The following is a 22,147-nucleotide window of genomic DNA, read 5'->3' on the forward strand; positions in this document are numbered from 1 at the left end:
GTTTTAAAGAACACAGTCCATACTCTCCTCCTGTTCCCAAATGCATACTGTATTCAGAGTAAGGTTACCAGATTTTTTTTCAATGAATCCGGGGACACTTTTCAACTTCAATGGGTTTTCTATGGGGACTGATTTGTAAATCCAGGGACTGTCTTCGGGAAACGGGGACGTCTGGTAACCTTAATTCAGAGACATATTGCCTTTATACATTGAGATTTAATGTTGTTGTCTTGGCTAGTAGCTGCTGACAGGACTAACCTCTATTAATTTGTCTAGTGCTTAAAAAAACCAAAACACCACCATGTAGGGTAATGATTATGACCAAATTCAATTAAGTTAATTATGCACTCCATGAATAAGTACTTTGTTTTGTCTTTCCTGAATCAGATTGTGCCTGTGCCAGCTCAATGGGTGGAGGAGCAAAGTAGCACATGGACATCCTCTGGCCATAGTGAAGTTGGGACATTGAGGTTACCATCTCAGAACCTCCCAACTATTGTGCTACATGCTTACTTCACAATGTGCCAAAGTTCTTGCTCTTGATACATTTTATATATTATTTCCCCGAATTCTTATTTACTGACAATGAACAACTCATAATGTTACAGAAATGTTACAGAAATGACAGTTGGCAAACCACCCGCAACAATCCCTTCAAGTTATAGAACTACAGTCAACACAACAGGGGCGAAAAAACACAGCTCCCCTGCTGACAAATGTTTGTAAGGTGGGACCAAATAAATAATGATATGTGGATCTGTTGTCAGCAGTCCAGCCACCCATAAATGAAAATGGCATCTCGCTCCAACAAATGAGTTCTCTTTCATAATGATAAAATGGGCAGAGGGAAACTTGGATTGAGGCAGAAACAGTTCATTGGCTGGTGGGCAGAGCTGCTACACTCGCTTCCCAGCAGGTGGGGAACTGTTGTTTACAGGGAATGAGAGGGGTGAGGTGGAGGTCAGCATGGTGAAAACACACCAGCAGAGACAATCCAGCACTGCTAGCTGTGTGTTTGCAGCGTGCCAACCTCCCCACTGCCTTGCCCCTTCCTCTCAGTAAGCAACAGTGAACCACCTGCCAGGAAGCTACCACCTGGTGAGTGGCTTTTGAAATGTGGAAATGGGTAGAAGTCAAGGAAAGGAAAGTGTGCTATCATGAATTTATGCAGCTTTCCACACTTGGCTCTTCTGGCAACAGCCAATTGCTTCTCCTTTCTCAGGCAATGCTCAGCAATGGTAGTGGTAGTCAAAGGCAGCTGGCAGAACTAGATGGGGGGGTATAGCCACCCATGACTCAGACACCTTGCTTGACGGGGGAAGTCTTAGTAAACTCTGGCTGATGGGCCAAGGAGATTAAGCATCCTGCCCCTCCTGGAATAGCAATTATAAACCATTGCACTGGGCAAACCTGAATTTTGGCTAGAGGCAGCGCCAAGATTCATACTTCCATGCACAAACATCACACCCAATGTGCATAACAATGTTTGCCAGACACCCATACTCTATTATTGGTTTGTTGGTGAGTGTGGCATGTGGAGAACCGTGTCAGTTGGTTACTGTTTAAACTCAAATGACTCACACTGTTTCCTTTGCAATGGCTGGATGTTACTTCTCAGCTTTCTACAGCATTGTAGCAAATTGTGTGGCTGTCATTGGAATCATTTGGGCATGATAAGTAACCCACCACATTGCTCAGGTCCGGAGTCTTTCAGAGTTAGTTCCAAGTGTGCTTCTCCCTTCATCTTCTGGAAGAACGAACCCTTGAACAATAGCCAGCCTCTCACCTATGCTCAGTTTCTGAGGGTACAGAAGGTAGTTGTAAACTACAGAGGCCACGCTGGCACCAAAAATGGGTCCTAACCAGAAGACCTGTGGAAACAAGGAGATGTTTAAGCTTTGAAAGCAACCATAAGAGTCATATCCTGAAAACTGTGGCAGGTCTTCTAACCATGATTTCAGTTCTATGCACTTTTATTTATTTATTTGCTATGTCTTTATTTGTTATAAAGCAGCTTGAATGCTTCTCCCCCTCTCATTATTACCTCACAACAAACTTCTGAGGCAGGTTCATTGGTGGTTGACCCAAGGTCATCTAGTGAACTTCATAGCTGAGTGGGGATTTGCTCTCCCAGGTCCCAGTACAACCCTCTAACCACTCTGCCACTGGATTGATAGGGCTAGGAAGTCCAATCTGCACCAAAGCTGGTCAAGATTCTTTATCAAATGGCAGTGAGTGCTCTTCTGTCCAGGTTACCTACCAGTCACAGTCTTCTCCACAACCCTTAGATGTACTGTATCTCTGTTTAAATAACAAATTAAAAGAAACCTGTGCTCTCTTTGGGGTTTTGGTGTTGAATTTCCTCTTTTCGGGTGATACGTTATGTGGCCGCCCTGCTTGCCGACCCACAATTCTAGGATCAGTTATGCAGTCTAGTCGATAGTGCACCATACAAAACTTACCCAGTGAGCCCCACTGAATTTTCCCATTATGACAGCGGGTCCAAAGGATCTAGCTGGATTTAGGGAGCAGCCAGTATAATAAATCTGTAAAAGGCAGAAAAAACATGGGTTTAGATTTGCTGTTCTTCTCAATTTCTTCATATATTCTTTCCTCTCTAGCAGTTAGGATCCCTTCATCAAGCGGTCCATCACAGAATTGTAGAGGGACCACAAGGATCATCTAGTCCAACCCCCTGAAATTTGGGAATCTTTCATGGAGCTTGAACCCACAGCCCTCAGATTAAGAGTCTCATGCTCTACCAACTGAGCTCTCCCCTCCCATCAAGGTGACTTTATCTGGGTATCCAGTCTCCAGGTGCTCCCATACAATGCCATCTATGAGCTCTCCTCAATTAACCTTTTTGCATGATTTTTTAAAAATTCTTTTCTATTATTATCTTAAGTTACGTAACATACATAACAAATCAAAAATTTATCAAGACAGAAAAGAAGCATTACAAAATCTAAAGTATAACTAGCTAAACAGAATCAGAACCAAAATACCAAGGGGGTCTCTATGTGCAGATGATGCAGAAAGCTTTCAAATGAGTGCAGAGATACACCACTGAAATCAAACAAAAGAGAAAACAATATTTACCACATGGATAACATTTTTTGTTATTCTCTGTAGAACTGAAAGTGACCTGTGTTTCTCCCAATTCTACTCTTTCATTCTTGATGCTGAATATTCACTTCATCTGAATTTTCAGTATTTTATTTGTAACTTTGATGTTTGACAGTATTTTATTTTATTTTATTTTATTATTTTAATACCACCCTCTCACAAAATATTAGGGTGGTACACAGCAGTACAAAAGCATTTTTTAAAATCTATTAACATGAAACTGAATTTTGGACTTGACAACTGACATGCAATGTTATTAAACGTGGATAATATTTGACTCCTAGAATATAACGTTTGTATTTTGTAGTTGATATGGAACAGCACTTAGTATTTTGCTGTATCTGGTAGATCCTGAAGTTTCATTTTTGACGTGTGCCAAAATAAAAAACCAAGAGATGCTAAGAAATCTAAAACACTCTGACGTCCAAATTTCACAATCAAAATGGGAAGAATAACATGTAAAATTTGCATTTCAAGATTTGGAGAAGTTTGAATTTCAAAGGATGGCTGTGTGTCAGTTTGCTTATTGTTTTGGGAAGTGCAGATTGGGTAGGCTAGCTTTTCCATGTGAACTGAATTGAAATTCTCTCCCGTCTCTTCCTCATTCCCTTCTCCATGAACTGATGGGATTAGGGCTCAGCAAACTTTTTCAGCAAGGGGCCGGTCCACTGTCCCTCAGACCTTGTGGAGGGCCAGACTATATTTTGAAAAAAACAAACAGACAAATTCCTATGCTCCACAAATAACCCAGAGATGCATTTTAAATAAAAGCACACGTTCTACTCATGTAAAAACACCAGGCAGGCCCCACAAATAACCCAGAAATGCATTTTAAATGAAAGGAAACATTCTACTCATGTAAAAACACGCTGATTCCTGGACTGTCTGAGGGCCGGATTTAGAAGGTGATTGGGCCGGCTCCGGCTCCTGGGCCTTAGTTTGCCCACCCATGGATTGACTTCTCCAGTGGGGAGCCACTTCTGCTTGTGTAAGTTACCCACACAATGTAGAGCCCTGATTTTTCTACATTAAACAAGAAGGCTGTGTGAGTAGTGGAGGTTCCCTGATTCATACATTATCCCTGTTGCTTGTGTAGAGTAAGATAGATGGTACCCAGAGAAGAGAGCATGCTCACTGTTGCTCTTCCACCTCAGGTGTTGATTAAGCAGAGAAGCAGTGCATTCAGCGGCGGAACAAGCCAATCCGGTGCCTGGGGTGGCACGCGTGCCCTGCGCCCAGGGGCGGCGCCAGCTGCCTGTGCGCTGGGGCAAACTGGGACAGGATGCTCCACAGGGCCTCCAAGGAGTCTGCCTGACTCCTCCCACTCAGCCACCCTACAGCTGAGGGGGTGGCGGTGGGCGGACTGTTTGGGGCAGCGTGGAGCCTGCGGGCGCCCAAGCCACTGCATCACTCCCAGGAGAGATGCGTGGCTTGGGTATGCTGCAGGCCCTGAGGTGAGTGCCGCCCGCCATTTTGTCACCCCCCCTCAGTGGTGACACCTGGGGTGGCCCACCCTAACCCCCCCCCGTTCCTCTGCCCCTGTCTCCCATCCCTGAGTAACTGCACTGGTTTTACTGTTGTTGGGGTTTTTTTTTGTTTTTTTCGCAGATTTTTATTCACTGGAGGGAGCACTCCCCCATTTTCATTTTGGCATCTCCTGGACAAGTAAACACTGGAATTCCCTCACGGCCCCCACTCCAAATCTTTAATTTCTTTTTAAAAAATAAATAAATAAATAGTGCACACACGCACCAGCACATAACCATTTCTAAATATTTTTTAACTCTAGCCAAAGTAACTTTTCCTACCCTGCCTTCTAGAAACACACCAACTCATCTGTTTCCGAAACTAGGGGAAAATGATAACTCAGGCGCTTACCCCAATGAGGTGAGCCATGGTGACTGCCAGTCCAATAGACAATGCTGCATTGCCCCTGCTCTCCGTCCTGCGTTTATCAGTGGCAGAGAAGATGCACATGACAACCGAGAAGGTTAGGATGATCTCCACCACCAGAGCCTCACCAGGGTTTGTGCCATAGGTGAGCTGGCAAAATGGAAGAGATGAATGTGAAGAGAAAACAAAAAGTTCTAACATGGAGCATCTCTGTAGCTCTAGGCTGGGTCCTCACAAGCCTCCCTCTAATACAATATTCCCCAACCTGGTGCCCCACAAATGTTGTTCAACTCCAACTCCCATCAGCCCCAAGCAGCATTATTAATGGAAAGGGGTGATGGGAGCTGTAGTCCAATATCTGGAGGGTTCCAAGTTGGGGAAGGCTGCTCTAATGGGTGTCTATTGCTGCAATCCTAAGCACACTTACCGGGAGTAAGCCCAATTGAGTTCAGTGTGACTTACTTGTGAATAAGCACATATATGACTGCACATTTAGGATGCAGTCCTATCCTGAGCTGGGAGTAGATCCCATTGAACACACAGAGGGATTTACTTCTGAGTAAACCGACAGTAAATATGATAGCTCTGTAAGGGTTCCCTTCTCTTCTGCCAACAACAGTCAGACAGGTCTTCTGAGCAATTCTGCCTTAACTGCTAAATCTTCCTTTCTCCAATGAATAACTTTCCCCTGTACAATGCCTTCTTTTGCCAATTTTCTCAGTTTTACTGTGGGAGCTGGAAAGCTAGATTAGAAACCTCTTTTGCCCAGGTGACTCTCCCAAGGATACAGGATCACAGGCAAATGCAGATAGTGATGTTGCTGGTCTGCTTTTCACCCAGATGTTCCTCCTTTTCCATTGCAACACCACACACACAAACACATCAACTTTTCTCCACATGGGACCAAAAATAAAAATAAAAAATCATTTGGGAAAACTGGATACCAAAGTGACCAACCTAAAGAAAAACCATATTGTCAGTTAGCAGCCTATTCCTCTTGTTTCACTGCTTTCCCTTGGGGAAAATCACTGTTCAGCACTCAATTGGAACAAACCACAACTTGAGTTTTCTCCGGATTGACATTTGCTGTGATTTAGAGCTAAAAAATGGGTTTTCCTGAGAAGGAGTGGGGCAAGGGGGAAATCACTTGGACACGTGCTTTCTAGGCATGAGACAAGCGGAAGAGCTTGTGTCAATCTGTTGTGCAATGTTGATGCAGCCAGTGTTCCATATTGTAATCCAGGAATGCACATTAGCTAGAATCAACCCATATAGAATTGCTGGTTTTGTTCACATTCCTTCATCTGTCTAATTTGGAAGGCTGGGAGTCACTTGTGCAAGATTCTTCTTTTTGACAAGGTAAAAATAAAAAATAAATAAAAATATGCACCCCACCCCCAAAACCATTCCATTGTAACTATCCAACCTCCCAAAATTTCAACATCTCTTGTGATGGTTTGACCCCTTTCCGTTTTAACAGCTCAAATTCTACAAATACCTTCCAGATTTCCTCAAAATCATAACCCCTGCATATTCCCCGTCTTACCTTAATTTATCATTAATAGCTATATACTGCACCTCTTTATATCATTCTTCCATTTTATATTCACTTTGCCCCTTCCACTTCCTAAATATAATAACTCATGCAGCTGTCAATAAATTTGTGAGCAAGTCCTTCATATCCTGCGAACCTTCCACCCTATCGTAAATCGCTAACAATGCTACCTCTGGACTTTCAGTTACAGATAGGTAGCCGTGTTGGTCTGCCATAGTCAAAACAAAAAAATTTTTTTTCCTTCCAGTAGCACCTTAAAGACCAACTAAGTTAGTTCTTGGTATGAGCTTTCGTGTGCATGCACACTTCTTCAGAAGAAGTGTGCATGCACACGAAAGCTCATACCAAGAACTAACTTAGTTGGTCTTTAAGGTGCTACTGGAAGGAAAAAAATTTTTTTTGTCTGGACTTTCAGTCAGTTTAACCCAGTGATTTCTGTTATCTCCTTAAACACCCTTTGCCAATTTTTTTTTACATATTTACACCCCCACCACATGTGAACATAAGTCCCAGTTTCCTGGCATCCCCTCCAACATAACACTGAATAGTCCTTGTTTATTTGATTTAATCATATTGGTGTTAAATACCATCTCCATATTAACCTATAGTAATTTTCTTTTATCTTATAGACAACATTTTCAAAGTGCGTTCTCCCATATTTTCCCCCAGCTTTCACTATTTATCTGCCCTGTTGTCCTACACCTCTTTTATTTGATCTTGTTGATCCTTCATTTTTACTAATATTTTATAAATTTCACTAGCTTCCCCTTTTATATCTATATTTTCTTCTTTACCTTCCCTTTTTATAATAATTTTTTTTTCAAATTTTATATATTCTTTGCATTTCTTGTTTTCCCTTAACCACTTCTTTGTCCATTGCCCCAGTTGTATACAGTTAAACCAAGTTATTTTACTTCCTGTTAGAGCTTCTCTTATTTGTTCTTTGCTTCTCATTTTTTCCACCCATTCCTTTATTTTAAGTATTTTCTTCTCTTTCGCTTACTTTTTCAATTTCCTTTTTTCAATTTACTGGGAAGTCTTCTAGCCTCACCACCAGTGTTAGTGGGGAATTTTCTGGTATCAATTTTCCTTTATATTTCGCCCATATCTCAATGATGTTTCTTAATAAGGGATTTTCAATATTCTGCCACCATTGCTTGTTTGGTTTGATGAAAATATATATTCACAAACGTCTCCCTCATTTCCTGTGTACCATTCTAGAACCATTCTATCTCTTCTTGTTCTGTTATCCCGTCTATGATATATCTTAACTGATTTGCTATATAATATAACTTGATGTTGGGGAGACCCAGGCCACCCGTTTCCAGGGGTTTATACTGTCTTATTTTATCAATTCTAGGTTTCTTATCCCCATTACAAAATTTATTAATCATACTTTGCCATCCCTTTATCTGTGTCTCCAATAATTAGTAACATTCTAAATAATAATAATAAATATTCTACTTGTGCAAGATTCTGTTGATCAATCATTTCTTTGGCAATGGAAGGACTTACGTCATTGAGGGCTAATGTATGGCGGACGTCTCTGGGTGTCACGGAGTAGATGATTCCTGCACCAGTGACGGCTCCCAACAGCTGTAACACCACATAGAGCACCGAGCGGACGATAGAGATCTGGTTCCCTACAAAGTAGGCGATGGTCACTGCTGGGTTGACGTGCGTGCCACTGACATGACCGAACGCTTGAACCAAGGTGCCGATGGTTAGGCCAAAGGCCATGGAGATCTGGAGGACACTGGGCAGCTGTAAGGGCCACTTGAAGGCTGAGCCCAGGACAATGAAAATGAAGATCACAGTGGCGACAAATTCACAGGCAAGAGCCTGGGTAAACCTGAGTGTGAACAGTTCCTGTTGCCTTCGTGGTGGAGCAGCCGCCGCCATTGTGAGATCAGAGAGGAGGTAGGAGCAGTGGAGATGATGAGGTGGAAAGTTATCCCGCTTGGAGGCAGGGATTGGTGTAAAGTGTAGGGCCGTGCACACATTTATAAGGGACTCATTTAATGGTGTGTGGGTGGAGCCAAAAAACCAGTCAGTCATCCTGAATTCTCCTTTGGAATTGGAAGCACTTTGGGGATAAAATTACCAGAGCCTTTTTCAACATTAAAGCGAAGGCCCTGACACTTTGGGGTGTATGAGTGTGATTTCCTCTCATTCTCCTCAAAGCAATAGGTTTCTGCGGAATGCCTTTGGACATTTAATTTTCTTCCTTTATTTCCCATTGTGTGGGAGGTGGTATTTCACACATTTTATTTTGAGAACATGCACAGACATGCTTATTAGTTTATTAGGCATATTTATAACCCATCCATCATCGACATGGATACCACTGTGAGGCTCAAACCAGTTTTGCTTTTTAATCAACCCAAATGATGCACACTAAATATCCCATGTTTAAAATCCTGTGTGCATTGCATGTATATATATGGCTGGACCAGCTCACAGTTACTCAGTGAAGACCCAATGATATTAATGGGCATGACAAATTTGGTTTCATCAATCTCAGTGGGTCTACTTTAAGTAGGAGTAACTTGGAAACCTCCCCACCCTCCCACCCCCCTATTATATATATGAGCTATTTGGTGTGTATTCTTTGCTTTTAATGTGTTTTTAGTTTGTGGTTTGTACTTCACTCTGATGTTAGAGTAAGGGGGCTGGGAATTTTGAGGGACTCAAAATGATGCCTCCAAAACACATTCTCTGTACCCTTTTTGGTGTTTGTTTGCCTATTCACAACCTTTATTTCTCCCTTTTCCTGCAGCTTCTGTGCCATTCCCTCTCATTCCCTGAGTGACACCTCCAGATGTCATAAATACACATATATTATGATACCATCAGATCTTGCTAAATGATGTTGTCAACAGGCCAATTCAGTTAGACAGCAGAAACTCTGGAAGTGAACTGCAAACATTTTTTTCTTTTCTCACAGCTCCCCCCACCCCCCACAATTTCTTTTTTCCATCAGGGCGTAAAAATGTTGGCACTGAAATCTCGCTTAAAGCAACATTTGCAGCAAAGCAGGTTATTCGTTCTCCAGGGAAATATTTGATAAATTTTGAGGGAAGCTAAAAAGTTTATGTTAAGAGTAGAAGATTTAATGGGGAGGCTCCTAACACCCCAAGGTTGTTACTAGATTTCACCTATTGTAAAATTCAGGATGAATTTAGAGTATTTTCTCACCCAAAACATCTCAGGATTCTTGAAGACAACTAAAAGTGATTTTTTAAGAAATGTAACAATTTTTTTTTGAGGAGAATGAGTTTCCACACATTTAACTCTGAGTGGTCATCATTCTCCCAGCTTGTCCCAATCATGTTCTTTTGGGGAAATGATAGTTGTCCATAATGGCCATCTTTCCTCCACACAGAATGACACATTCTGTAAAAAAATAAAATGGTGGTCACTAGGTGACTCTGAGCTTTCGTCTGAACACCACCTTAAATGGTAGCAAAAATGTAAAAAAATCATTATATTATTATTAGTACCAAGGCATGGCATTTTAATGAATGAGACAAGATAGGTGCAAGGTTATAATGAATGAAACATAAAATGAATGTGGCTTTCAGCAACAAAAACAAATGGAGTCCTTACATGGTTCCCCCACCACTCTTTTTTTGAATGAAACACTTTGTGAAAGAAATATATGATATAGATGAAGAAAATATTCACTTTAGGTACCATCCAGTGGAAAGTTGTCCTCCACAAGCGCCACTGAAATGAACACTTAGTTCTTCAACTTTAGGTCCCCAGATATTGTCAAATATTCATCATCCCCAGCCATCCTAGCCAAAGGTCATGGATGATGGGATTAGTAGTCCAACAACATATGGAGATCCAAACTGAAGGATTCTGAATTAGATGATGTCTTGTCCCAATGTTATTTTAATAGGAACACAAAAACACTGCACGTAGGTTGCTTCCAGGACATCTGCATGATAGATGTAATGCAATGTACATGAGCAATTTAAAAGCACTCAGGATGCACATTCATCAGTTTTCCCCCCTACACAACACGCTGATGCAGAGGGTGACGTAAGGCCCCATGACAAGCTCAGGAAGGAGAAATGATGGAGGTGGAGAGCAAAGTGATGGCCTAGAATGAGGCAGATGCTCACAGCAGTATTTCTGCCTAAGTTAGGAGGAAAAAAATACTACTTGGAAGCCACATCCTGGCTACTAATTACTCTTTATTTCTCCCAGTTCCCCATCGTGTTCTTCCACAGTGCTGCAAATGTCCACATCCACATGACCTCTCTCCAATTCCTCCTCTTCTCCAGCTTTCTTCCCCTTGTCACCAGAACCCCAAAAACTGTCTTTCTCCAACACACTCCTACCTTATTCTCTCCCTTCCTCATTCTCTCATTCTTCCAAATGCCATCTTTACCCACACCTAATTCCTCTTGCCCTTTCCCCAGTTCCCCTTTTTTCTCTCCTCATCACCAAAATGACTAAAACTATATACACAACCTTCCCTTAACACCCAAGTCATTGCCTACAGACCTTAGTCTCCTCCTTTTTCTGCCCCCGCCTTTAGAACCAACCAATGAAAACAGCACAATGACAGACGACTGCAAAAATAATATAGAAAGCTATAATGTTTGGAATCCAAAGCTTTCTACCCCTTGCCCCTTAAATCTGTTCTAAAGGTTCCTCCAACCCTGGATTTAGGGGGCTGGCATGGGGCACTCACATAGGGGGGAACAGGGAATCCCGTTGTGCCAGTGCTAATTCTTGCACTAGATCAACTATTTAGTTCAATACCACCTACAAAATAACACATTGGGGGTGAGAGGTCAAATTTACTCGGTCAATTTTGGCACATTGTGTCTGCTTCTTCTCATTACATCACTGCACACTTACATATTACCAGGGCTATGAACCACTGATGGCATTTTCAGCTCCGTGTTTCTCATGACCAACTGTTTAAGATGAAATACGTATAAAATCAAAAGAAGAGCCTTGCTGAGTCAGACTAAGGTTGACCTAGTCCAGTCTTGCATCAGACCTAGTCCTGCCAACCAGATTATTCTAGGAAGCTCAGAAGCAAGGTGTGAGGGCAATAGCCTACTCCTACTGTTGCTTCCTGGGAGCTGGTATTCAGACATGTGCTGCCATTAAAGATGTATGGCCTGTATAACCATCTTGGCTCATCGCTGCTGAAAGATCCAGCCTCTGAAAATTTATCTAATCCCCTTTCAAAGTCGTCTAAGCTAGCACTTCCTTTATTGTTGCTGCATAGGAGCTTATATCTTGATGCATCATGGTAGTTGGCAGTGCCGTGGTATTTGTGAAACTGCTAGGGTGCTCACATAACAATAATAACTGGGACAAAAACCACCCTCTACGCCAAAGCTCCTCTTGGGCTTGAATGTCAAAGTGGCTTATGAGGAAATAGAATGAAGAGGTGCATGATAGCAAGTGCTACTGTCTTTTGGTGGAGAAGAAGGATTTTCACTTTAAATTAGGTCTGTAGCAGGCATTGCATCATTCTCAGGTAAAGTAATAATTTAATTTAATTTTTGTTTTGTTTATAAGTTCTTTTAATGTCTAGATTATCCTGTCCAGAGGGCTCAAAACAAACTGATTCATCGTCAGCATCTATGTATATTGCTAGGAACATAAATAATGGTACCCACAGTGATTACTGCTGCAAAGCAAATAAATGGGTGCTAAGTTCTAGTTATGCCTGCTAAAGGGTGTTATGTACTGAGTTGAATAGGATCCAAACTGCAGCAGTCTGATTGGTCCTAGAACAATAGGATTCAGAATGCAGCAGTCTGGTCCTAGAACAATGCAGCAGGTTGGCAGGAACCACCCAATCATGCTCCAGATAGAAGTGAATCCACAACCTGATTGGCTTACAGTAGAATTCCGGAATTAGCCAATCATGTGCAGCCCATTGTGTAAATAATGTATATAAAGCAGATACTGTGAGGGGACTTTCATTCATTCCTCCTCACCACTATGAGCTGAATAAAGAGCATGAAATCACTTTGTGACTCTGAGTATATTTCAAGACACAGATTTGTTTGTTTTAAAATGGGGGGGGGAGGGCTTCTGGACCTTTGTGGATAACTTTGCAAGTGAGGCCCTCCTGATTATACCTCATCTTGCAGATGTCCAACTTGTGGTGACCATGGAGACGGCCTTCTCTCATGGGCAGGGCCACCTCCCCATAGAAGTTAGGTGCCAACAATGATGGAGTTTAAGTGCTTATTGAAAACTACTCAGGCCAGTTAGCACAACTTATGGCATTTTCTTTGGTTACAGATGCTGTTCTTTGATTGAATGTCTTCTTCACCTGCTTTCCATGGGTTTCCAACTCCAACCTTCACAGTCAGTGAATGAATGAATGAATCTTTATTTGCGTCAGCCATCGGTCATAGCAATAATAAAACAACTATACGATATACAAAGAATAGAAATAAAAAGACAATTATATAAAATACATTTTAGGGTTTTGAATCAATAGTCAAATAGGGGATCTTATTCTGATTGCCCCAGCTAAAAACCTTGCAACCTTTGCTGTCACCTGCTCATCTTGATCTGCCAAGAGAAAGGACACTGTAACAGTGGTTGGGTGACCCGGAATGAACAATAAAAGAGGGGTGATAATCTCATTCCTCAAGTCTTTATAAAGAGTGCAAGCCAGAAGGACATGCGCCACCGATTCGGTACTGCCAACTCCACAGGGACATAAACATTTTTCGTGTGGAATCTGTTGGAATTAGACTGTTTGCTTTACTAAAACCCAAAGTTGAGTAGCTGTTGTGGTGATAAACCACAAGAGTGAAGTTTTTGATAGACAATTTTAGTCAAGGCGCTTTTGTGACAATCTTGCAGCACTACGGATATTAGACCGGGGAGATTTGAGTTTAGGCGAAGCCAATAGTTAAGTGTCCTACGCCAGATCCGTAATTCTACTGAGGGAAGATTAGCCTCTAGGTGCAACGATGTGTTTGTGACACAGGGTGGCACAGAGAAAATTTGCCTTAAGAACTTTGGTTGGACAGCTTCTGTCGATCCAAGGTGAGAGCCTGTCCAAATCTGAGCCCCATACAATAACTAGGGGTTTAGCTTGGAACACTTCCAGGACTGATGGTATCTGCTTATCACCTTTTGTGTGGAAAGATTTCTTTCTGCTTTCTGTCTTTTCCATTTTATCAGAAGTTTATACTTCTGTCTGAGGGAGACATATGCAGTAAGTAAGAGGGGAGATTTAGCTTTCTTATATTTGCGGTAAACTCTCTTCAGATGTCTTTTAGCCTGTTTGCACTCTTTGTCAAACCAGCTGATAGAGTCCATTAACCTTTTTGAGCCACTGTTTGTAAACTCAGTTCTTAAATGGCCTTGCAGTCTGTCAGTCAATGTCTTAAATGATTTCATGGCCTCAGCAGCGGAAGTAGCTGAAATAATAGCAGTGTGGATAGCCTTTAAATCACCTGTATGAGGAAAGTGAGTCAATGCTAAATTAAGTAATGACATCCATTTAATTCTATTGGCTGTGGTTTTGCCTAAGTCTGAGTTGGAGATAAATTGAGTTTTTAAGGCAGAGTTGTTAAGTTGCAGACCTGAGAGTACCATTGTTAAGGGAAGGTGATCACTTTCAATATTGTGGCCCACTTCAAACTCCATAACAAACTAATGTGCAAATCGTGAGATTGCGATATAATCTATGACACTGCTTCTGAACTTTGTAAAATGGGTATATTCCCGGGGCCAATCTCCCTCTGTATTACTGTTTAATATTAGCAGGTCACTCCGCCTTACAGCCTGGGCTAAACAAAGCCCTGAGTAGTTACATCTATGATCGTTAGATAGGTGGGAGGTGCCTCCATCTAAATAGGTATCGGATTCCGGAAACTGATTATAATGGGTGTATAAGTTAATGCCGTTAACACCCATGCGTGCATTGAAGTCTCCTCCAATGATAAGCAGTGCTGCAGCATAAGTGGATTCGAGGAATTAACAGTCAGTGTGTTGTTAGAATGGAATCATGAGAACATGGGAAGCTGTCTTATAGTGAGTCAGACCATTGGTCCATCAAAGTCTTGTTTAAACCGATAGGCAGCAGTTCTCCAGGGATTCAGGCAGAAGTCTCTCTCAGCCCTACTGCTGGGGATTGAACCTGGGACTGTCTGCATGCAAAGCAGACACTTGGCCACTGAGCTATAGGCTCTGCATATGCAGAAATGAGCCTTTATGCATGATTGGGAACCCTGGAACAATCAGGGTTCCTGATCACAAGTATAGGCCCTACAGACAAACAGTTGTGTGGGTGTACAACCTTAGCTAAGTGCATGGAGGCTGGAGGTGAGGGTCCAGAATGCAGCTCAAAGTAGCTATTCTAGATTACCTAATGTGGCAGTAAAACCCAGTGGTTTGGCTTACCTCCCTCCCCATAGCTTGGTTGGTAAAGGTAAAGGGACTCCTGACCACTAGGTCCAGTCGTGGCCAACTCTGGGGTTGCGGCGCTCATCTCGCTTTACTGGCCGAGGGAGCCGGCGTACAGCTTCTGGGTCACGTGGCCAGCATGACTAAGCCGCTTCTGGCGAACCAGAGCAGCACACGGAAACGCCCTTTACCTTCCCGCTGGAGCGGTACCTATTTATCTACTTGCACTTTGATGTGCTTTCAAACTGCTAGGTTGGCAGGAGCAGGGACCGAGCAACGGGAGCTCACCCCATCGTGGGGATTCGAACTGCCAACCTTCTGATCAGCAAGCCCTAGGCTCTGTGGTTTAACCCACAGCGCCACCCACGTCCCATGGTTGGTACTGGCCAGTAAACCAAGAAGACAGAGTTGAACGATGCCCTTTCCCCTAGTCATCTCTGAGCTTTGTAGAAAATATTTGTCATATCCATTTTCTCTCTGGTTTCACAACAGTGTAGAATGAGGGAGGGAATACTTTGTCTTTCATCACCCATTGCTCCTGCTTTTAACTTATCTTGCTTCCTTCTCTCTCTCTGTGTGTATATATGTATAACTGGCATGCAAACCAACTTTATCCATGCTCTGTCTTTCTCCTAAATAAGTGTCTATAGGACTGCAGTCTTGGTTTGACAAACACCCCCTCTCCACTTCAAAACAAATGGCATGTGTGGGTATATAATTACCTTTGTTTGCCAAAAATATATTGACACGTGCTTTCCTTATTTCCAACCCCCAGAGAATAGCCTCTTTTCCCCTCCTAAAATTCTCAACACGTGGCAAAGCAGTGAAGCACTCATTAGAGGCCACCTTCTTAATTGGTCACGGAGATCAAGATTATGTCAAAGGTCCTTGCCACAAGGTTAAATGTGATTATTTCTGACATGAGCCACCTTCAATTTGGCAAGATGCATAAAGAACTACTATGGAGTGGATGGTATCAAAGCTTTTAATCAGTGTGTTTTTGACATTTCATTTGGACTCTTAGTGGTTCAGTGACAGCAATCCTACTCCAAATTGAAAATGCCAGTTCTTAGACAAAAAGCAGTCCTTCATAGCTTCCAAAATATGTTTTTATTGGTGTTAGAGCTCTTCTAGAGGAAGAACTTTCCTGTATTTGTAACATCTACTAATAAGCCTTAAATTGTGACTTGGTTCACTTAGTTTCAGCCCCAGAATTTGTTTTTTGTACCAATAGGCTCAATTTGGGAGATTGGGAGGTAATAATAAATAAAAGAGTCTCTGAGCATGTGCAAAGTTTCTTTCCGTCACTGATCTGTCCTCACACAGGATCACAGAGTCTAAGGCAAATGAGAAGGCTCTCAGACAAGCTTGAGCCAGGGCATTGCTCTTTGTTGGTACGTAAGTTCTTGTTCAAATTGCTTAAACCATGTTGCTTAGAGTAGAGGATTATAAAATGCTAACTGCTAAGACAGTACATCTGTTGCATAAGTAGTAACCTGCAACAATGGTCTGATGACAGTAATGGTGGTTTGCTGACTGCAGCTTGCACAAAGCTTGGTTTTCATTTCTCTCTCTCTCTCTTTTATTTAAAAAGGCAGTTTCCCAACATGCTGTCCCACTGCCATGTGACTAGGGGCACGTCCACATAACCTGTTTTCTGAGCATTCATCCAGATTTGTTAGCTGGGAGGTTAGATTATGTTGTTTCAAGGCAAATGTTACCCAATACTTCCCAGTCCATTTTCCCTTCACTTGTCTTATCGCAAAAAGTCCAATCTTTTGGAGAAGGTGGGTTTGCAGGCCCCAGGCACACTGAAGTCATGAACGATGGGCTGAGACAAGGTGAAATTGCAATAAACACGACAACTTGGGATGTAAACAGGCCACAACTTTATTGATCACAGATGTCACCAGGTTTTGGTGCAAGCATTGGGCATGTATCTTGAATCAACCAGCCTTTCAGCTATTTCATTATTTCACAGGGTTAACTGAGGTGAAGGATCACCCTGTGACGCATATCAAATCAGGGTGACCACACCCAAGATCAGCCAATTTGTGGTGCTATGGCTCATCAGCCCTCATCTGGGCATCTGGAGAGAAGCACTTATGCTCTGGAACCCTTTAACGGGATAGCCTGATTCCTTGGACGGTGGGCGGGGAGGGGCTCCCAACCAACTGCCCAATGAGACTCAGGATCCAACCCAATGCCTTATCTGCTGCTCGAGTCAGTCTCTCCCCACTGCCTCAATGCCAAACCAATCACAGCTGCAAGCAACCCTTAATGCTCTTGCCAAGCAGCTAGAGCTCATTGCCTGCTGGTGAAATGGGCATCCCTACGATTGGCTACAACCACAGGTGAGCCCCAATGGCCAGTGGAGGAGGAAGTGATGTTCTTCCATGGCTGTGGACCCTGCTGGATGGACACCTCGCTGCCACAACCATGCTGGAATGCAACCGCCATCTCCCCTCATGGGAAAGGTAAGCAGCCATTGTTGCACTGACCAACTGTAACCGCACAGACAGAATTTGCAAGCATGTGATTGAACTCTACCTCAAAATAGGGACAGTCTGAAAGATCCCCAAGAAACAGAACCCAGGATGGAGCTAGGCAGATGAAAAGGCAGAGTTATGCTGAGAGCGGCAGGGTTGCTTCTCAATAACTAGGGGTCACCCAGTCATGAATGAAGCTTAGCCTCCTTCTCCATTATTGTCCCCAAGCACGCCCATCTTCCCTGTGGGGAAAAGGAAAGTACTGCAGCTGGGAATACTGCTGCATTAAAGGACACACCTGCTTTCCAGCTCTGACAGTTTGATGGGCTGGCCCCTTCTGATGGGGATATGGCATGGCAGGGGGTCTGTGCAATATTTGCAGGGCCCTTATTCTACCTGGTGTCAGGGACTGGACTGAGGAGGAATGGTGGGGACTGCCTCCCTCTTCCTGAACATTCCTGAGAAGAGGAGGACAGTACAGTGGTACCTCAGGTTAAGTACTTAATTCGTTTCGGAGGTCCGTTCTTAATCTGAAACTGTTCTTAACCTGAAGCACCACTTTAGCTAATGGGGCCTCCTGCTGCTGCCGTGCCACTGGAGCACGATTTCTGTTCTTATCCTGAAGCAAAGTTCTTAACCCAAGGTACTATTTCTGGGCTAGCGGAGTCTGTAACCTGAAGCTTATGTAACCTGAAGCATATGTAACCCAAGGTACCACTGTATAGATTTAGAACAGTGGTTTGCAGAAGGTCATAGTTCAGAGGCTGCAGAGGGGAGAAGCTGGGAAATATTGGGAGAGCAGCAGGGGAGAGACAGTTGACAGACTCAGTGTCTTTAGAAAGCATTCCTGACCCCCCTCTCCCAGGACCAGGCATGCATTGAGAGTTGTAGAACAGAAAACTCAGAGGCAGAAAGCACAGATCAGCTGGCAAAGGGATGGTGTAGAATAGGAGAGACGGAGGGGGTAGGACCTTACTCAGAGCAACGCCATTTTCTAAGAGAGACCACATTCCTTTGTCTCTCTCTGTGAATATTGAATAAACCACTTGTTAAGAACTCTTCTTGTTTATCTGCTTCTTGGCTGACACCACGGGAGGGATCGGATTCTCTGAAGCCTGACACCCGAGTGCCATCACAACATCAGGGATTTGCTAGTATGAAGCAATCAGGGCTGTAGCTCAGGGATAGTTTCCCTGGAATCCACTTCATCACATCTTCAGTGCTGCTGGTGATGATTTGCTAGAACTGCAGCAAGGCTTATTTACCGTACATTTAATCTAGGGTCACAGCTACTCAGGCACTAAAACAGAAGTATTTTAGCAATTGGCCAGCACCAACACCTGGAAGCCAGTTGCCAAGACCCAATTGCCCTGCAGAAGTCTTGAAAGAGCAGCAAAACCCGGCTCCAAATTTGAAAAGGAAAAGACTGGATGGAATAGATCAAGGGTTACCCCAAAAAATGGTGTTTTGACCACTGTGGAAACAGGGATATTGGATATTTCTGCTGCTATGAAGTCTGAAAAGATCAAATAATGTGAAAACTCAAAAGTCACTATATGGATTAAAGTGTAAATTGTAAATGTAATCATGTAAAATGTGTGTAGTGTTAAACTCTAAAAACAATGTATTTTTTATTGCTTTGCTTTTTTAAATAATAAAAAAGTTAAAGACTTTAAAAAGATATATATAATGCTTTGTATGCAGAAGGTCCTGGGTTCAATCCCTTGTAGGGCTGGGAATTGTCCCGATATGAAACCCTGGAGAGTTGCTCTAATCTGTGTAGACAGTGCTGAGACAGATGGCACCAATGGTCTCGCATGGTATAATGCAGCTTCCCATGACCTTAATCAACATGTTCAGAGCCTCTGGACTCGACATGTTTTCTTGCAGTAAGAGATCGGTAGATAGCTAAATATAGATATATAGATGCTGGGTTGGGGAAGCAGCACTCACAGCGGAGTCTCTGCTGGTTACCTGAAAGGAGGGGTGAGGGGTGAGGGACCAGGAAGGTTGGCACCATGCAATCTTGGGTACTCTGATGAATCTTCTGTTGTGGCCAGATATTTCTGGAAGCACTGCTATTGTAAGTGCTCCACCCACCTCCCTTCTGTCAAAGCATTCGCTGCAGAAGCATTGGCAAGCTGCTCAGTCACATTCGCTGAACCCCCTCCCCCAGCCAACCCTTTTCACCAAAACATAACGGGTTTATTTCTGGATCATAGTTAGGAATGGGGGTGGCTAGCAGGGATGAAGGAGAGCTTTTTGAGAGGTACAGCGTTTCATTTCCCCACTGCGGTTCGATGGGATCTCTACAAAAGAGATACCAAGCATCAGCTACAGTTAAGGTGAGGGAGGGAAGCATTATTTTGTGTTGGACTGAAGTGGGGTTCATAGATGCCCATGTAGCATGCCTTGCGATGGTTCTGAAAGGCACATTTAGGGCGTCTTCCATTTAGGGTGGCCACTTACATGTTGCCAAAAAAGAGGAAACGCATCGCTAAATGAAAACGACAAACACACACCTATTTGCATATATTTTGCATATTTATGCTAATTGATATGTACTGACGTAAATTTAGGGGAGGGTTCTTTAATTTAAATGGAAAGGCAAAACAGCTCACCTTAGTGGAGAACACTGTGACCAGTTGGCCTGTGTGCAGCTAATAGTTGATGGTTCACCTTTAAACCAGATAGGAGGTCCTTTATATAGGGATATCAGAAGAGGATCAGTCCACAGCCACATCTAGCACTTTATCTCCCATGGTATAGAAAGACTGCAGGCATGGCGTAAGTACCAGAACTGCCCTTAGCTGTTCCCCAAGGTATAAAGTCTTTGTGACTGGTAGCCATTGATAATGTTATCCTCCATTAATTTGCCAAATCTCCTTTTAAAGCCATCTAACTGAATGAACACCCCTACATCCTATGGTTGTGAATTTTGTATAAGAACAGAGGACTCTGCAAAGTATACCACCCTGCTCTCATTGTCCATCAGCGTTGCAGTGCAACTCTTTGTTCATTTGGTTTATTGGCCATGCTTCTTTCTTTTAAGATTCACGGCAGGTGAATTATGCTGTGCTTCTGAGCAGCTGCAGCAAAAGTATCTCTCCTTACAGAACAGTGCCCTGGATTATCTTGTGGCAGCATATGGCAGAAACCCTTCATGTGTGTGTGCGCAGGGTGGGTGGGTGGGGAGGTCAGGAACCTCAGACCTAGGGGCCAAATGTAACCTTCCTGGCCTCTGTTTGCCCCTTGAGATTTTCCCCAGGCCACACATCCTGCTGAGTCACGGTCCTCACCAGGAGTAAAAAGGTAAAGATACCCCTGACCTTTAGGTCCAGTCGTGGATGACTCTGGGGTACTTGATTTCTAATAATGCCTCTTCCTTGCCTGGATGGAAGATGGAAGATAGATACGAGTGCATAGCTGTCAAGCGTCCCTTATTTGGCGGGACAGTCCCTTATCCCAGCACCATGTCCTGCTGCTGTCCCTTATTGATGATGTCCCTTAAATTTCCCGGGTTTCAAAGGAAGCAGCTCCTCTCCCTCCCTGCCGGCCGGCCAGGGAGGAGGGAGGCTCCAACTGTGTTGCTTGGCTGCGTTGCTCACCCAATAATGAGTCTAAGAACGACTGGGGGGTGGAGCTTGCATGCTTTGTGCCAATCAAATCGGCCGCATTGCCTGGGGACTCGCTGTTGCTCAGCGCTTCCCTGTGGAGAGTTGATGGTGGTTTTCCTTGCTGCATCCCCTTTGCCGGGTTGCTGCGCTGTGAGAACCACCGCTTGAGGCTTTGTTTGGCTGCTGGCTGGGCTTTCTGCCTTTGGCTCGGAGGGGCTCAGAAGTTGAACATACCTGTGCTTGGAAAGTCCCTTATTTTGGCTGCTGATCCCTTATTTTCGAGGCTGCTGGTCCCTTATTTTCAAATCTGTAAGTTGACAGCTATGTACGAGTGTTGCCTATTGTTGTTGTTGTTGGCATCCGTCTGTCTCAAGAGACAATGGTGTACACCTCCAGGGCTGAAGTCAAACTGTTGGAGAATCACAGTGCCTATGGGGTTGCGGAGACTGGTAACATAACTGCTGCCTCCCACATTGGTTTTTGCTCTGTTAGCAGCAGCAAAGTGACCTCTCCACTGAAGAGAGCCAGTGTGGTGTAGTGGTTAAGAGCAATGGACTCATAATCTGGTGAACTGGGTTTGATTCCCCGCTCCTCCACATGCAGCTGCTGGGTGACCTTGGGCTAGTCACACTTCTCTGAAGTCTCAGCCTCACTCACCTCACAGTGTTTGTTGTGGGGGAGGAAGGGGAAGGAGATTGTTAGCTGCTTTGAGACTCCTTCGGGTAGTGATAAAGCGGGATATCAAATCCAAATTCTTCTTCTTCTCTCTAGGGCGTAAGCCTGGGCAGTGTGTATGGAGGTCCTGGGCTGCCCAGACGACCAAACCTCCCTCTTGGCTTTGCCAGTGTGGTCCAAAGGAAAGCAGAGCAATGCATTTGGCACCAGTACAGAGGTAAAATTCACATTTGTTGCTCTACTCACTTTTGCCTGTGCCCCCTACCCACTGGCATGTGACCCTCAGTAGGTGTCCAGAAGGAAATATGGCCCCGAGCTGAAAAATGTTCCCTCTCTCAGCCTGACAGGCTACCATTGAGTCTCCTTGGTTCTCTGTGAGG

General features: G+C 43.6%; 1 protein-coding gene and 1 long non-coding RNA gene across 3 annotated transcripts in view; one reads left to right on the forward strand and one right to left on the reverse strand.

The window, feature by feature from the left end:
• Nucleotides 1-22,147, forward strand: part of LOC310756029 — a 54,301-nt gene that overhangs the window by 6,625 nt on the left and 25,529 nt on the right. For both annotated transcript variants that reach the window (XR_014544663.1, XR_014544664.1), the window contains exon 2: nucleotides 21,864-21,984. This is a non-coding gene — a long non-coding RNA (uncharacterized lncRNA). The remainder of the gene's footprint in view (nucleotides 1-21,863; nucleotides 21,985-22,147) is intronic.
• On the reverse strand, nucleotides 1,486-8,512 carry LOC310755947 (aquaporin-5-like). Its single transcript, XM_083599496.1, has 4 exons — nucleotides 8,090-8,512; nucleotides 5,005-5,169; nucleotides 2,463-2,546; nucleotides 1,486-1,871 (listed from the first exon to the last, which is right to left on the reverse strand). The coding sequence occupies exons 1-4, from the start codon at nucleotides 8,474-8,476 to the stop codon at nucleotides 1,695-1,697; spliced, it is 813 nt and encodes a 270-aa protein (XP_083455622.1). The 5' UTR covers nucleotides 8,477-8,512; the 3' UTR covers nucleotides 1,486-1,694.

This window comes from Podarcis filfolensis, assembly GCF_964270895.1.
Source record: "Podarcis filfolensis genome assembly, chromosome: 2".
Classification (NCBI taxonomy): domain Eukaryota; kingdom Metazoa; phylum Chordata; class Lepidosauria; order Squamata; family Lacertidae; genus Podarcis; species Podarcis filfolensis.